The sequence below is a fragment of the Anomaloglossus baeobatrachus genome, chromosome 5 (assembly GCF_048569485.1).
Source record: "Anomaloglossus baeobatrachus isolate aAnoBae1 chromosome 5, aAnoBae1.hap1, whole genome shotgun sequence".
Taxonomy (NCBI): Eukaryota; Metazoa; Chordata; class Amphibia; order Anura; family Aromobatidae; genus Anomaloglossus; species Anomaloglossus baeobatrachus.
Window position 1 is genome coordinate 545,189,146 of NC_134357.1, and position 18,086 is coordinate 545,207,231.

An 18,086-nucleotide genomic window follows, 5' to 3' on the forward strand; every position below is an offset into this window, starting at 1 on the left:
CATATAATACTGGTGGAAAAAACAAGACTGAGCACAAGACCTTCACAGCCATCTACACATCATAGGGAGATTTCATGACACCTTCTCTCCATCTACCTGATGATCCTGAGGAACATTGGGATCTCCTTCTCTACAGTCCTGTGGAAGAAGAGGACGGGGACATCTCTCTGGTGTTGTCCTCTTAATGGATAGAACTGGAGGAAACACATACAGGGACTGAATTCATTATTTCCATACAGATAACTATAGATTCGTGTGTATTTAGCCTTGTCTATTACCTGGTGATGTGAGGGGCTGGGGAACCTCCATCATTATGTCTTTGTACAGATCTTTGTGTCCTTCTAAATACTCCCACTCCTCCATGGAGAAATATACGGTGACGTCCTGACACCTTATAGGAACCTGACACATACAATGATACCGTCATCCCCCGATCCCTTCATAGCGTTACTGTATAATGTCCCAGCAGTGTCACCTCTCCAGTCAGCAGCTCAATCATTTTGTAGGTGAGTTCTAGGATCTTCTGGTCATTGATGTCCTCATGTATCGGGGGGTGAGGTGGAGGCCCTGTGATTGGGCTCAGGGGTCTTCCCCATCCCTCAAACTTAGGGGCCTGGTAGCGCTCACTGGAGGTCTTCTTCACTACTGTATAATCCTGGTTATGGAGAGACACATTAATACATCTCACTACAGACATTTCCAAAGTCCTCACCTCTCCAGTTCCATCAATCTGTTATTCCCATAGAGAAAAATTATGTAATGTGACGTTATCAGAATCTCTCACCTCTCCAGTAAGCCGGAAGAGGATCTCTAGGGTGAGGTGTAATATCCTCTCCACCATCTTGTCGCTGTCCCTATCCATCCTGGATGGATTACTTAATAAAATTCTCTTATACAGAAGATATCCACTGAGAGGATCCAATATTATAGGAATCTGAATGGGAAAACCATGAGCTGATGTAAAATTATAAAGAATCACATGTAAAAATATAAAAGAGGAAACATATATGTATTCTCTTTGTCTCACATGGACTGGAACATAAGTTGTATTGATGATTAAGACATGTCCTCCATGCTCCCAATTACTGGTTATGTCCACCACGGCTTCGGCTACTGAATGGCTGTATCGATGACTTATTCATAGGGACCGACCAGGGAATACGAAAACTGGTGGGAGATCAAAGCAGTGGTGGCACAGGATTAGTGGAAGATCATTAATGTATTAGTATTTTTATTTCTTATTTTGTAGTATTTCATTTTTTTTACATCTACTGATAATGATTTATTTAAAGGGTTGGTCTGAAGGCAAAAAAGTAAATTTCATTTTACATCCCTACCTACAAAAATTAGCCAAAACATTTAACCTACAAATATGACAATTGATAAAAAGTTAAATTGATTGAGTATTTTCATATTTGTTGGTTTATTGTGTTCAAAATTCACTACCGTTCCCCAACTACACTATTTAACAGGTATTCTATTTTTTTTTCTATTTCTGTCTGATGACGATTCTTATGAGAATCCCAATGCATGCTGGGATACTCAAATGAAGAGTCATCAGGGGCCAGAATCTGTAGCAGTGACTGCAGCCTCTGTCACCTCCCTGGAATAAAGCATCATCAGACACTCATTTCAGGGCCTGGTCTGTGTCTGTTCCTCCCTGCACTGTGTGAGCTACACCATGCACAGGCAAGCTCTGTTATGGGCTCAGAACAGTAATAAACACAAAATGATGTCTATACCCGACATGCAGGAGATCAGTGATGTCACCAGTAGGGGCGGTGCAGGTCTCCTGCATGCGGGATCACACACCGCTCTGTGATTATTACTGTTTTGAGCCCATAACAGAGTTTGCCTGTGCACGGTGCAGATAGCACAGTGCAGGGAGGAACAGACACTGTAGTGACAGCAGCAACAGACCAGCCCCTGAAATGAGTGTCAATCATGACACTTTGTTTCAGGGAAGGGGCAGTGACAGCAGCCTCTGTCCTCTCCTTGAAATGAAGTGTCAACAGTGAGGCTCATTTTAGGGGCTGCTTTAGTCCCATATGTGTCCCTGCCCTGTGCGATCTGTTGTCTGTTCAGCTCTGCAGTAATGAGCTGTCAACACAGCAATGTAACAATATCCAACATCCAGGGGACCAGCGCTGAAGAGCTGTGACATCAGTATTGTTACCACTCAACAGCATTGCCGAGTCTCGCACAGCGCAGCTAGACTCAGAATGTCTGAAGATCGGTAATGTTACTGATGTCACCGCTTTCCAGCATTGCCGGGTCTCGCACAGCGCAGCTTGACTCAGAACGTCTTAAGATCGGTAACATTACTGATATCACCACTTTTTTTTTTTTTTTTTGAGTCGCTGGGTCCCGCACAGCTCACCTTGACTCGGAATGCCTGAATATCAGTAACGTTACTAAAGTCACCTCTTTATAGAGACGCCGAATCTCATAAAGCATGATCTGGAACATCTGAAAATCAGTAATGTTACTGATGTCACCACATTTCAGCATCACCGTGTGTTATACAGCTCAGTATCAATTAAGAAATAACGTCTGGAACACCAATTCTGAGTCTGAACTGGGTGCAAAACCCGGCCCCGCCACACCTATTGCCAGTCCACATTATACGCATATATAGCCTAGGTCTTAGCTTCCCAACACGGTAAGTTTTTTTTAACTGCATGAGAGGACACACACTAGCTAGGGACCCCAACGTAGAGAAATACTTTGGCGTAGTGTTGGGGCTCTGTTGCATTGATCAATTCAATAGCTAAATTTCTCTTTATTCATATGTTCATGGCAGTAATGCAGATTCCACTTTCATATTTTCATTCTTACATATAGCTATTGGATTTTTCATGTCAGTATTCACACAGCAGTTTCTGCTTTTCATATATTCCCCTTACATAGTCACTGATGTGCATACCTTCTCTCCATATAATACAGCTCAGTATGACCTAGAACATCAGAAGATTGGTAACATTATTAAAGTCACCGCAGTTGAGAGGCACCAGACCTCACGCAGCACAGCGTGACCCAGAACCTTGTGAAATCAGTAACGTTACTCTTGTGATTGCACATCAGCAACGGAGGGTCTCATGCAGCACATCAAGGCCCTGAAAGGGCTGTTGGCAACACCTATGAAGGTTCAGAAGAGGCTCCATAGACTTTGTTTTTCTGATATGCTGTACTACATAGGGCTGTGGTGGGATTTTTTTTTTCCAATAAATTGGTGAACCAGGCAAAGTTAGAAGAAAAATCTAGCGCTGGGTATAAATTTAAAAGTCCATCTTTTTATTTAGAATTCATTAAAATTCAGCAGGTGAAGTGCCATCAGAAGGAACCATGCAGAAGCAGAACAACGCGTTTCGACGCTCAGGTCTTAATCATGTTAACATGATTAAGACCTGAGTATCGTGTCAAGCAAAGTGTCTTGTTTTATTTATCTGTGTTTTTATGTTGCATTTTATTTTGGGGGGGTTTTCAGATTTCTTTTTGTGAACAACGTCAGATTCAGTGAACCACGTCGGACGTGCATGGGATTTTTTTGTTTAATAAAGTGATGAATGAGAGAAAGTGTTGGCAGTGGTTATTTCAATAAAATATTTTTATGTTTTTTTCCTTTATATTATTGGGTTATTAATGGGAGTCTCTGATTGACACCTCTCCATTACTAACACCAGGGCTTGAGGCCAGCTCACAATTCACAGCTGAAATCAACCCCAAAAACCATTGTCCTGCTTCCACAGCATCAGAGCATCAGGAAGAGAAGGGCAAAGCACTAGAATTGGAGCATTTCAACATGCTCCAATTCTGGGTCATCTGCAGGCTGCTATTTTTAGGCTGGGAAGGGACTAATAACCATGGACCTTCCCAGCATGGTAATACCAGCCCCCAGCTGTCTGCTTTACCTTGGCTTGTTATTAAAAAAATATAGCGTGGGTGTGGAGCTCATACCTTTTTTTATGTAATTACTTATATGGTTAATAGAAAGCTATACAAACTACTATTTCACCTATATAATTATCTATATTTCATTTATCTATTGGTCAATATCCAATTCACAGAAAATCATCTGTCTCTATCTGTACAAAATTATAACGCGGCACACGGTGTGTCCTTCTATCACTTCTGTAGAGTTCCAAGGGGGGAACATTACACTGTGTGAAGGCAAAAATGGGCTGAGGACCGAGGCCGGGAAAGGGCCGGGGACCGAGGGCGGGAAAGGGGCCAAGGACTGAGGGCAGAAAGGGTCCGGGGACTGAGGGCAGGAAAGGGCCTGAGGACTGAAAAGGGCCCGAGGACCAAGGGCAGAAAGGGGCCGAGGACTGAGGGCAGAAAGGGGCCGAGGACTGAGGGCAGACGGGTTTCCTCACTTCCGGCCTCTCATAGTTGGGGCGTCTGTATCTATCAGAGGAACAAAGACCTCACGATTCATAGAAATCACAAGAGAAAAACATCAAGAAAGTCTCAGAGCTGAAGGGGTTAATGCCCCCTGCCCCAGTAAGGCTAAGTTCACATTTCCGCTAAAATGTATCAGTCACAATCCGCTGCTCTTGTAAACAACGGAATCCGTTTAGCAGATTCCGTTGCTCCCATAGACTTGTATGAGCAGCGGATTGTGACTGATGATGCTGCGTTGCACCCTCCGCCCGACTGATCAGTCGTGGAACGACTGACCGCCGGGCGGGAGGAACGCAGCATGTAACGTTTTTTGAGCAGCGAGATCCGTTGGATTTCACTGCGCATGCTCTCTGGCTCCCTGCACACGTCACCAGCTTTGGTTGGTTACCCGATATTTACCCTGGTTACGGTGCAAGGAGCCAGCGCTAAGTGGTGTAGGCCCGTAACCAAGGTAAATATCGGGTAACCAAGGTAAATATCGGGTGCTTTGCTACCCGATATTTAGTCTGGTTACGCGTGCAGGGAGGCCGACACTTCCCCGCTTGGCCCCGCCCCCTCCCGCACTCCGCACATGTGTGTACACACACACCTGTCCCCAGCCATGCAGACTGCAGCACTGCCACTGACATCCTCAGCGCCTGGCCCCGCCCCCCGCTCGGCTCCGGCCCCTCCCGCATTCAGCATGTGTATACACACACTCACTCACCTGTCCTGCAGTCCCTGCGGCACTGACGTCCTCCGTGCCACGGCCCCGCTCGGCTCCCCCCCCCCCGAACTCCGCCCCCCGCACACAGCGGAATCCGACAAAGAATTCTGTTCTTTGTCATCTGTTGTACAGCGCATCAGTCACATGCGTCAAGCGACGCATGTGACTGATACAAAACAACGGAAATGTGAACTTAGCCTTATGGGGAATCTCCACTCACCTCCTCCTGCAGAGCCGCAAACTAGATATATGGCTGCTCTGTGCTTACAGGACCTGTGATGATGTCACATGGAGGGGAGGAGTCAGGGTTCACATGATCAGCTCCTCAGTGTATGCAGGACTCTGCTGTGCTGGCTGTCATGGTGCTGGATGAGGGGAAGGTTATGTGTGGGGTCAGGAGGGGTTTACAGTGTGGATGGAGCAGAGCCGAGTGTGTATGAGGTGTACGGAGCAGAGCCGTGTGTGTACGAGGTGTACGGAGCAGAGCCGTGTGTGAACATGTATGGTGCCTTGAAAAAGTATTCATATTCTGTGAAGTTTTCCACATTTTTTCATGTTACACCCACAAACAAATGTTTTTATTGTGATTTTATACTATATGTTATACTTGCAGGGCGAGCACGGTGTTAGTGGGTCCACTGGCCCGAAGGTAACATTCACTTGCCTGAGGGAGCGAACTGGATCGACCACCAAGTCTTCACTACTGCCACTGGAAGTGGCAGCAGGTACACACGCTAGTAAGCAGGCGGCAGAGGGCAGGCCTAGGTGATCTTTGGTACCTCAGCAGCTGGCGCCACGGATACAGTACAGTCTCTGATTGAAGTGACAGCAGCAGCAGGCAGAGTCATGGATCCGTTCGGTATGGATGGATGGATGCGGCAGCAGCGACTGGTGTGGATTCTTGCAGAGGCGGGTATCGTAGTAGCCGGCCAGTGTGGATGATTGTAGCAGCAGCAGGTTAGGATAACACTGAAACATAGACACGAATCAGCAGCAGCCTGTAAAACAATAGCAACAGCAGCCTTTAAGGACCTGAGAACAAGCAACGTATCTAACTCATTGCTCAGGCACCTCCCTAAAGGGAAAGGTACCTTAAATACCTGAAAAATCTCAGCTGACCTGAGAGGCACTTCCAGGTCAGAGCGCGATGGCCCTTTAAGAAAAGAGGTGTGGCTGCGCAGGCACATTATGGTCATTCCCAGGAGGCTTGTGAGGTGTGTGTAGGCCCCAGGAGATAGCAGCATGTTCCAAGGACAGGGATACCGAAGGACAGCCAGGCAAGTAAGAAAACCAACAGCGTGAGGATTCAGGCAGGACAGCGCGAGGATGCCAGTCTGCCTTTACAGTACACCTTACACCACCCTTTTTTAGGAATCTCTTAAGGAGAAGAGGGGCATCAATATTCTCCCTTGGTTCCCATGACCTTTTCTAAAGACCAAACCCCTTCCAGTCCACCAAATAGGTTTCACCGCAGACCTTTTTAACAGCAAGGATGGCCTTTACCTCAAAGGTGTCTGCATCACTGACCAGAGGAGACGAAGTACCTGGATCCCTGTAGTAACGGCTCAAGATGAGAGGTTTGAGAAGGGACACATTGAGTGAGTTAGGGATGCGTAGGGAGGCCTGGCGCTTCAGCTTGTAGGACACCTCGTTAATCCGCTGGAGCACCTTGAAGGGACTGTTAAAGCGTAGACCCAACTTGTAGAATGCACCTTAAGATGGACGTATCTGTATGAGAGCCATACCTAGTCTTAAGAACGGAACGAAGAAGGATTTAGGTGTTCCTTGTCCGCATGCCTCTTCATATGGATGGAGGCCTGCTCCAGGGAAGACTTGGTCTCTGCCCACATGTCGGAGAAAGGCTTGACAAGGGAATCGGCTGCAGGATTGCCAGAGGTGAACACCACTGGGAACGGGATTCTGGATTGTTGTCCATATACTATCTGAAAAACCACTCTCTCCTGGCCGTGTTGAGTATAACAGTCTGGGCTTACGGATTTCTTCAATTTCTCCTACAGTATAATTTCCACCTAGGCCTCCAGGGCTTTCAAGGAGACTTATGGGGTTCATATTTTCCCTCCTCAGGTTAATCTTAGGCCTCGGTGTTCCCCCTGGAGAGGTGGTTGTAAGGAGGGTGGCCATTACTCCTGAGGGTATGTATACGCATTTGGGAGAGAGGTCTCCTGAGTCTATCAAACACGTGCCTGGGTGTAATAAACATGCAGGTCCAGACATGTGTTTGAGTGACTGTTTTGGGTTGCAGACATTAGTGACTCTACGGCCATGTGCCTGGAGTTACCCCCAGCTCTCAATGCCCATAACATGGTACACAGGTCGGCACTCAAGAGATGTTTTTTCTCTTGAAAACTGCGTGTTTTATTGTCTTATGGACTAGTTCACATTGTTGGTAAATGTCAGTGGTCGGCCCAGTTTTTGTGGAGTTTTTTCCTTTTGTTGTTTGCGTTGGTGTATGGTGTTGAAAGTTCTGAGGCCTCTTTTTAAAGGGGAGGTACTGTGATGTTTGTCTCTTGTTGAATTTTTGTGATAGGCTCAGGTTTGGGCTCTCTCTCATACCATCTTAGATAATACAAATTAAACTTGTTTAATTTTCCAGGCACACAAGGGGTTAATTTGGTTTTTTTTGTTTGTTTTTGTTGCAGCAGACTCCTCTATGCAGCTCAGCTTGTTCCTGCTGATGTCCAATTCTAGCCTGGATAAAAGCCCTTGGCTTCCAGCAGGGGGTGCCGGTTATTCAGTATCATTCTGGAGCTTGGCCCAGAGGAGGACAGAGGCATTCCTTTTGCTGCTGCAGTTATCTGGAGATTGGTTGTGTGAAAGCAATACCTGGTGTTGTTACTTTCCCCTTTATCTTTTCAATTCCTGTTCACCCCCCATGTGTTTTCCTAGCTGTTTGTTTTTGGGTATCTGAGTGTTGTTGTTGGAGGGGGTTTGGGGAATCTCCATCCCGGTCAGTCCCCTTGGGTGGTGGGTGCGGAGGGGACATTGTCATTAGGGCCAGGACAGGATATAGGGAGAGGCTGGGGGCTCAGACATCGCTACCTTTAAGCGTAATTCTGGGTTGAGGGTAAGCCTAGGGCACCCCTTTAGCTTGAGGGTAAGCGCAGGCCCCCCCCCCCCCCGTCTAGTCATTTTACCAATCGGTCACACGAGGCATGACTGAAACATTGGAACAAAAAATGAGAGAACCTGGGCACTGGGGATGGAGACTTTGTGCTTCCAGCGCGTCAGTAGGAGACGAAGTCTTTATCCCCTGAGCTTCTCTACTCTATATAATGAGACTCACTGATCTTATTCATATAAAAAAGCATTTACACTGATAACAAGTTCAAATAGGTGCCATTACTACAGGTAATGAGTGGAGGACAGAGGAGTCTCTTAAAGAAGAAGTTATAGATCTGTGAGAGCCAGAAACCTTGCACGTTTTTAAGATGACTAAATACTTATTTTCCACCATAATCTGCAAAAAAAAAATTTGCCAAATCAGACAAAGTGATCTTCTGGATTTGTTTTCTAATTTTGTCTCTCATAGTTGTGATGTCAATTACAGGCCTCTCTCATCTTTTTAAGTGGGAGAACTTGCACAATTGGTGGCTGACTAAATACTTTTTTCCCCCCCACTGTACATACAGCTGACCACGCATCTCTTTTAGCTAACCCAGTGAAACAGGAGAGAAGATGGAGGCTTCTTTCATATTTGTATCAATCAAAAAATTGTATAACATCCATGCAGACTTATTGGAACATAGACAAAAATAATCAGGAGCATTTGGAAAATGCTCATTTTTTGGCCAGTTGTGAATGGATAGATCATTTCTTATGTCAGCCATAAAAGAAAGAAACTGATTGTAATTTCTGTGCCTCAATTGTACGCTCTAAGGATGGGTGCACATGATCAATGTTTACAGCGTTTTGGACGCAGCGTGTTTTCGCTGCGTCCCAATTGCTGAGTTGTACAGTAATAATAGATGGAAATCTCATGCCCACTGTGCATATACAGCCCGCAGTGAAAACTGACCTGCGGTACGGCTTTCCAAGCCGCAAGCATGTTAATTCTTTGCTGTGGAGTCGCAAGCATTCTCCGTAGGGAGAACACAGCGAATGACTGCAGCGCCCCAAAGCCTGTTCGTAGGCATGAGTAGCTGTGTCTCCTGCGGAGGAGAGTAGCGGCCCCACAGGTCAGGTCTTGCCACGTCCAGGACGAAGCGGGTCCTGATCGTGGGCACATACCCTAACTCAAACTTATAAAAATGTCAAACTTAATAATACTATTACACAACAACAGTTTCTGGAAGCTATGGAAGCTAAAGGAGCAGAAGACGTCTCGTGTGCCAATGTGTCTCTAAGTAATTTAGATTACTAAAAGCACAAATACTTCAAATAGGGAAACTAACCAGGTAAACTACTAGCTTCACTCACAAAGTCATATTAAAGCTCTACAAGAATAAAACAAAGAAAAAACACTGCTCTATCTTAATATAAAACGAAGAGATAGAATAATTTAGATAATTTTTTTTGGTTCATTATATACAGCAGAGACAGGGGAGGATGGAAGCAACTATAGCTTTCTTCAAGACACAGTTGCTCCGGCTATCATAGAAGAACAAAGAACACTGCTTATTCTCCCTATTACTCCCATTGAAGTACTACAAGCAATTAATACACCTAAAATAGCCAAAGTATCGGAGTCCATATGATATATGCATCATTGTACTACCTAAATCAGACAAGGTTACCTTACAGTTTAATTTAGGTCACTCCTCAAACTCATTGGAAGTGTCGGAACACCACTATACAACTTTATACACAGAGAAATTGTGGTATAAATCCTTTTTAAATAAAAATAATCTTTATTATGAATACATTAAAATACAGCAAGTTAGTCCTCAAAGGGTTAACTGAACTGCTGGATTAGGTCAGTAACAATAACAGTTGTCGTGGACAGTTAGCAACATGACATACATACAAAAGATCATCGTTTTCAGTTATGACATAGATGTAATACAGTGGTTTACATATAAGCACACACTAGTGTCATAACTGAAAACGATGATCTTTTGTATGTATGTCATGTTGCTAACTGTCCACAACAACTGTTATTGTTACTGACCTAATCCAGCAGTTCAGTTAACCCTTTGAGGACTAACTTGCTGTATTTTAATGTATTCATAATAAAGCTTATTTTTATTTAAAAAGGATTTATACCACAATTTCTCTGTGTATAAGGTTACCTTACAGGTAGAGGGATATAGACCGATCTCCTTGCTTAACTCAGACTTCAAAATCTTTACCAAAATATTGACAAGTAGGGTTTAGCAAATAACCCCAGATTTGATTTTGGGTTTGTACATGGCAAAACTATCACATATAATATTAGACCGACAATAAAGGTGATATCATTTAGTAGATTACATCGGTGTACCAATAACAAAGTGGTCAGATTAGTATGCTGGGATTATTTACATAACCTCTTAGCAATCCGTTGGTTTGGTCCTTGATTTTGTGTTGCCATCAAAATGATTTATAAAAACCCTAAATTCAAGCTCTGAATAAACAATACAACTTCCCAATTTTTTCAGATACAACGAGGCACAAGTCAGGGCTGCCCACTATCCCGATTATTATTTAATTCACATTGGACCCTCTTTTACGAACCCTTCAAAATTTGTCATCATTTCAAGGTTTTAATGTTGGAGCTGCATCAATTAAACTTCTTGCCTTTGCAGATGATATATTGCGGTTAATCTCTAATCCCACTCCAGCAGTCTCAGTCATAACGAATACTCTACACGATTTTGGAGGGGACTCTGGCTTTAAAGTCAAATACAATAAATCAGAGACACTGGCATTATTTCAGGACAGGCAAAATCAATGATGTCCCATTTCCTTTCCATTGGAGTTCTGAGTTATTAAATATCTAGGAATTCAACTCCAGGCTAATCCATCATTACTATACCGGATTAATTATAGACCTCTTATTACATCAATAATTAACCTACTACAATCTGAAAACACTTTACATCGTCGCTCTCAGGACGGTACCATTTAATCAAAAGGGTGGTGTTCCCTAAACTAATGTATCTGTTTCAAACCCTTACACTGTGCTGTTTCTATTTGTCTTAGTTAAAACTGTTATTTAATGTTTTTCATGCTTGTCTCTGCTGCCATCTAAAGGTCAGACCTTTTGGCTCCTGTTTCTTTTGTCCAGCCCATGGGAGTGTCTGATGACCCTCTTGCATCACATCCTGGTATGTTCATTCCAAACCAGAGTTTGTGAGAACAACATCCCTTATTGGAGCTGCTAGAAGCAAAGTCTTCTGACCGTAGTAGCTTCAGAGACAAGCATCACAGGAGAACTACAATGCCAAGTACTTGGACCGCTGTACTTCTGCATGTCCTTAACCTTTGGAGAAAATAAACCACCATTGTTTCATCTCAGCATGTGCATGTTTAACTCTGGAGCGCTCTGGTCCTGTCTGCCTCACCTATAGGAAAAACGAAAGTAAGATTCTCACAACCTCTCACAACTACGCGCCTTCAATCGCCTTTAAGTGGGGACAGAACAGTCAGAAGACTGCTTAACAGCCCAAAGCAAAAATTTCCTGGAGAGCCCAATCAGTCAGAAGACTGCTTAACAGCTCAATACCCCGGCTACAGATCCCTAAGAACCCTGTAACTTCACTTGTAATCTGCCTAGCAACAAGCCTTGTGCACTAGTTTGCCTGCAACAGTGCATGCCTGGACTAGCCTAAGAGGAAGCTCTCCTATCTGCCACGTCCTGTATCACCTCTGCTTGCATTGTAAAGGGACAGTTTATGCACCTGCTGTTTCTCTCTTGCTATACCCCTTCTATAGACTTGCAGTACATTATACCTCATTACTGCACATTGCTGGACTGCGAACCCCACGTTTTGCTAAAGACACCTTGGGAATTTCATCAGGGAGTCCTTGCAGAGCTGCACAACAATTTTCGGGCCCCTATTCAAAAGTCAAGTTTCTTAAAGAGACAGTACACCTTAAATCAAAATGGCCGAAAAAGACCTCGGACAGTTCCCCACTGCTGAAACAGAGCAAACACAATCTGATACTGTCCATTATGAAGCCCAGGAGGCAGATCCCGCGCTTCCAGCAGACCAAGTTGTCCGACCAAAGCGCTCTTCCAAACCCACGATAAAGGCCTCTGAAAACTATCACACTATGAAAGATGAGCTATGTGAACACCTGGAAGAACAGTGGGAACGAGTCACCTATTACATGTCAAGACTTGAATCCTCATCAGGTGATGCCGCATGCTTACTAGCCGCTATGGAATGGCTGAACACAGCTCATGAAAGATACAAGAGACTGTCAACAAGGTACATTACCTTTCTAAAAGACTCTAAAATTGATGAAGCTTTTTCAGACCTGAGCAAGGCAGAAGAGGTGGACAAGGAAAGAGATGCCAAGCTGCAAGATGCCATAGACAAGGCCGAACACCGTATCTCTCACTAGCAAGAAACTAGATCACACCGATCAACTTCATCTAGACGTTCCTCTCGGTCATCCGGGTCATCATCCTCAAGAAGCTCAGCCCTGAGCGACACGATACTAGAAGCCCGCATTAGAGCAGAGGAATCCAAGGTGAGACGTTCCTTCACAGAAAGAGAAGTAGAGGAAGAAGCCAAAAGGGCAGAAGCAGAAGCCAAAAGGGCAGAAGCAGAAGCCCTTGCAAAAGCAGAAGCCGCTAAAGCAGAAGCCAAAAGGGCAGAAGCCCTTGCAAAAGCAGAAGCCACTAAAGCAGAAGCCAAAAGGGCAGAAGCGGAGGCTCAGATAAAGATTCTTCGGTCACAGATGGAAGAGGAAGTTGCGCTAGCTCAAGTGAGACTACTTGAGCAAGCATTGATCCAAGGTCCTGATCCAGCTCACTCGCTACCACTGGAAGCAGACAATCCAGTTGATCACACAAGAGACTATGTACTGAATCAGTTACCTGTAGCAACCCCGGTTTGCAGTACCGTCCAAGCCGACAACACCGAAACCTCCAACTTACCTCTACCAGTACTACCTAAAGCACCCGAGCAAATTAATAACAGTCACCAAGAGGTGCCCTCTCAAACACAGTCACCACGGCAAGATGGCAACCAAGTGTTTCCTGACCCACTTCCACAGCTCAAGCAGCGGTCATCAGAATCTACAGAGGCTAAACCACAGCTCAACCCTGCAGCAACGTCATTCTACCCGGGAACATCTCATCCATTCACGCCAGGCAGCCCATACGCCGCAGGGGCATCACGAGTCGTCGTGGCAACAAGTGGTGAGAAATCAGATATGTCTGAGTTTGCCAGGTTCATGGTGAGCAGAGAGCTAATCAACACTAGTCTCACGAAATTCGATGATCGTGCAGAGAGCTACAGGGCCTGGAAAGCAACTTTCAAGGCAGCCATCGCCAATCTCAACTTAACTGCAGAACAGGAGCTCGAGCTCCTGATCAAGTGGTTGGGCCCAGGCTCTACAAACCGTATCAAGAGCCTCAGAACCGTCTATGTGGGACAAGCAGAAGCAGGTCTCGCTGCTGCATGGCAAAGACTGGAACGCACCTTTGGCAGCGCAGAAGCAATAGAGAAAGCCCTATTCAAGAGACTGCAGGACATCCCAAAGATCAACCTTAAAGAAGTCCACAAGCTTCAAGACCTAAGTGATCTGCTCATGGAGCTGGAGCTCGCCAAAAGAGATCCTCATCTGTCTGGGCTGTGCTACCTGGATACAGCCCATGGAGTGAACCCAATCGTGGTGAAGCTGCCTTACAGTCTGCAGGAGAAATGGGCAACGTCAGTCTCAAGGTACAAAAGAGTGCATGACGTCACCTTTCCCCCATTTATTCACTTCTGCAAGTTCATCGACGAGCAGGGCCAGATGAGGAACGACCCCAGCCTCGACTTCCTAGAGTTCAACACTTTGGCAGCTGCAACAACATCATCATCAAGGTATGAAGGTGCCATACACAAACGCAAAGACATTAAGAACACTGTGAGTGTCAGGAATACTGAGCTACCATCACCTGCAGCACCCACAGATAAACAGTACACCATCTCATCACGAGATAAGTCTTTCAATCAAGAATGTCCCATCCATAAAAAAACGCATTCACTGAACAAGTGCAGAGGGTTTAGATCCAAAACCCTACAGGAGCGCAAGAAAGTCCTCACAGAGCTTGGGATCCGTTTCAAATGCTGTGCATCACTTGAGCACATGGCCAAGGACTGTAAATCCATCATCAGGTGTGAGCAGTGTCATAGCGAAAAACACGTTTCAGCCATGCACCCAACCCAGCTAGCTAAAGACACACCGGCTGCAGTCACCACCGCTCCCACTCCAAGTCATGGCGGGGAGTCCAAGAATCAGACTGACACCACCACAGCCGTCTCCTGCTCATGCTCAGAGGTATGTGGAGAGGGCCAAATGCAGAAATGTTGTGCCCGAATATGCCTCATCAAGGTTTATCCCGAGGGACATCCAGAAAAGGCAATGAAGGTGTATGCCATCATAGATGACCAAAGCAACCGGTCCCTGGCAGGAACCAAATTCTTTGTGAAGCCTTTGGAATTAATGGACCATCAGAACCCTACACCTTGAACACCTGCTCGGGTCGCATAGAGACTAGCGGCAGAAGAGCCCAGGGATTCATTGCGTCTCCTATCAATGGGAAGACTGAAATACCTCAACGCTCGTTGAATGTGACCAAATACCCAGTCACAGGAATGAAATTCCTACCCCAGAAGCTGCATTTCATCAACCACACCTAAGACACCTCGCTAGCGTTATCCCACCTTTGGACAATAACGCAGAGATTCTACTCCTGCTCGGCAGAGACAATCTAAGGGTACACAAGGTGCGACAACAGTGTAATGGGCCTGACTATGCACCATACGCCCAGAGACTGGACTTGAGATGGGTAGTCATAGGAAATGCGTGCGTTGATCGATCAGAAATTGACTCCTTCAAGACTTATGTGCATGGAGATGGGCGCACAACCTGCTTAAAGCCATGTCCTCATCACTATGTAGTGAAAGAGAAGTCTCCAGACACAATACAGCTACCTGACATCGCTTCTTCTCTGCATATCGACAACTTGGGAAGATCAGTCTTTCACACAACCAAGAACGACGATAAAGTAGCCTTGTCAGTAGAGGACAGAGAATTCATCGAAATAATGGACTGTGAGTTTTCTAAAGACAAAACCAACCACTGGGTCTCTCCATTACCCTTCCAATCTACCCAGGTAAGACTCCCAAACAACCTAGCTCAAGCTCAGACCAGATTTAACTCTCTTCAGCGTTCTATGAGCAGCAAACCTGAAATGAGAGAACATATTGTTGCCTTTATGGACAAAATATTCCGCAACAACCACGCAGAACCTGCTCCATTCTTGAAGAAGAACGAAGAGTGCTGGTATCTGCCTTCATTTGGTGTATACCACCCACGAAAACCGAATCAAATCAGGGTTGTCTTCGACTCCAGCGCCAAACATGAAGGCGTATCCCTTAACGATGTTCTCCTCACAGGTCCTAACCTAACAAACAACTTGGTAGGAGTATTGCTGCAGTTCAGAAAAGAGCTTGTCGCCATCACTGCCGACTTTGAACAGATGTTCCACTGTTTCCTAGTCAGAGAGGACCACCGGAACTTCCTCAGATTTTTGTGGTACAAGGACAATGACACCAATAAAAAGATGGTAAAATATCGTATGAGGGTCCACGTATTTGGAAACAGCCCTTCACCCGCAGTTGCAACCTATGGCCTCCGGAGAACCGCATTAGAGGGAGAGTCTGAGTATGGAACAGACGCCAGAGACTTTGTTGAGAAAGACTTTTATGTAGATGATGGGCTCAAATCATTACCTACCGAGAAAGCAGCCATTGATCTGCTCAAAAGGACCCAAGGCATGCTGTCCCAGGCAAAACTCAGGTTACACAAAATTGCTTCAAACAGCCTGACCGTAATGAGAGCCTTTGAGTCGGGTGATCACGCACCTGGGTTCAAGGACATTGACTTGGGGCTAGACAGTCCACCTGTGCAGAGGAGCCTGGGCATCAGATGGGATCTTGCAGCCGACTCCTTCAGATTTTAAGTAAGTTGCTCAGACAAGCCATTCACAAAATGTGGTGTCCTTTCTATAGTGAACAGCTTATTCGACCCGCTGGGATTTGTGGCGCCTATCACTATACAAGGCAAATCCTTGCTGAGACAATTATCTGAAACCGTCAAGGACTGGGATACCCCACTCCCTTCCGACAAACAACAAAAATGGGAAGCTTGGAAACAGTCGTTGTGTGGGTTGAACAACATTCACATCCCAAGATGTTATATCAAAATCTCCCTCACCTCTAGCATAAAGAAGGAACTGCACATCTTCTCAGACGCTTCCACAGAAGCCATAGCAGCGGTTGCATACCTGAAAGTGACAGACCCCAACGGACAAAACTACGTTGGCTTTGTATTTGGCAAGGCGAAGCTAGCCCGGAAGCCCAACCATGCCATTCCCAGACTGGAACTCTGTGGCACCGTTTTGGCAGTGGAAATTGCCGACTTCATACGACAAGAAGTGTGTGTTGAAATAGATGAGGTCCAATACTACACTGACAGTAAGGTCGTTTTAGGTTACATCTACAATCAAGACGATTTTATGTGTACGTCATTAACCGCATTGAAAGGATCAGGAGATCCTCCAAACCAGAACAATGGCGTTATGTACCATCTGAACTGAATCCAGCAGATCACGCAACTAGACCTATGTCTATAAGTTCTTTTGCTAACTCTTCTTGGCTTACAGGTCCAGAGTTCCTGCTGAGACAGTCAGAAGAAGGTGTCCAGGAAGCCTTCAGCATCCTAGATCCAGACAACGATCCAGATGTCCGAGCTGAAGTCAATACCCTGGCCACCAGTGCAGAAAAAACGTCCAACCTCGGTTGCCAACGTTTTGAACGTTTCTCCAGCTGGATGAGGCTCGTCAGGACTGTCGCTAGGTTAGTGCACATCGCCAGATGCTATCATATGGACCTTAAAAACAAAGACTGTCATCGCTGGCATGTCTGCCACAAAGCCCTTTCTGCTGAGGACATCTCCCATAGCGAGTCCCTCATAATACGCCACCTCCAACAGATTGAATTTGCCATAGAATGGAAGTGTTTATACAACAAACAGCAGCTGCCATTAAGAAGTCCTCTCGCCAATTTAAACCCAGTCATCGACAGTTTCGGCTTACTGAGGGTTGGCGGTCATTTAAATCAGGCTCATCTTGGAGTTGCAGAACAAAATCCTCTCATCATTCCCAACAAACACCATGTTACAGTCTTGCTGATCCGACACCACCATGAAAAGACTGAACACCAAGGCAGGCAAATTACAGAAGGTGCTTTGCGGTCTGCAGGCCTCTGGATTATTGGAATGAAGAGACGTGTAGCACAAATACTACACGATTGTGTGCACTGTCGTAAAGCGAGAGGAAAACAACTGTACCAACAAATGGCTGACTTGCCTACAGACAGACTTTCTACAGAGCCACCTTTCACCTACGTGGGCCTAGACGTTTTCGGAGCATGGATGGTGTCCACACGTAGAACTCGCGGCGGCCAAGCAAACAGTAAGCGGTGGGCTGTGTTATTCACCTGCATGAGTGTTCGAGCCGTTCATATTGAGGTGTTAGAGTCCATGGATACCTCCAGCCTAATCAACGCCTTGAGAAGGTTCCTTGCCATCAGAGGACCAGTGAAACAGCTGAGGTCTGACCGTGGAAGCAACTTCGTCGGTGCATGTAGAGAACTGAACATCGACACCAAACCTATCCAAGATCAGCTGGCAGAGAAAGGTTGCACCTGGATCTTCAATCCCCCTCACAGTTCTCACATGGGAGGCTCCTGGGAGAGGATGATCGGGATTTCACGCAACATCTTGAACTCCATGCTAATGGACGTCAATTCCT

At 45.6% G+C, this 18,086-nt stretch overlaps 2 protein-coding genes across 3 annotated transcripts in view; both read right to left on the bottom strand.

The window, feature by feature from the left end:
• The window catches only part of LOC142312275 (uncharacterized), a 112,496-nt gene that overhangs the window by 20,769 nt on the left and 73,641 nt on the right, over positions 1–18,086 (bottom strand). The gene's annotated exons all lie outside the window — the stretch shown is intronic.
• Positions 436–5,368, bottom strand: LOC142312269 (oocyte zinc finger protein XlCOF29-like). 2 transcript variants are annotated; one of them, XM_075351204.1, is made up of 4 exons: positions 5,331–5,368; positions 1,028–1,167; positions 785–934; positions 436–655 (listed from the first exon to the last, which is right to left on the bottom strand). In XM_075351204.1, the coding sequence occupies exons 3-4, from the start codon at positions 860–862 to the stop codon at positions 440–442; spliced, it is 294 nt and encodes a 97-aa protein (XP_075207319.1). In that variant the 5' UTR covers positions 863–934; positions 1,028–1,167; positions 5,331–5,368; the 3' UTR covers positions 436–439. The 2 variants fall into 2 exon arrangements, with proteins under 2 accessions (XP_075207319.1, XP_075207320.1); XM_075351205.1 differs by lacking the exon at positions 5,331–5,368 and having other exon boundaries at positions 785–1,118.

Bases quoted from the DNA above. Each gene is read 5' to 3' on its own strand.
- LOC142312269 (XM_075351204.1), bottom strand. From the start codon at position 862: ATGGATAGGGACAGCGACAAGATGGTGGAGAGGATATTACACCTCACC. The intron at 656-784 runs GTGAGAGATTCT...CTCCATAACCAG, and splicing joins TCTTCCGGCTTACTGGAGAG to GATTATACAGTAGTGAAGAA.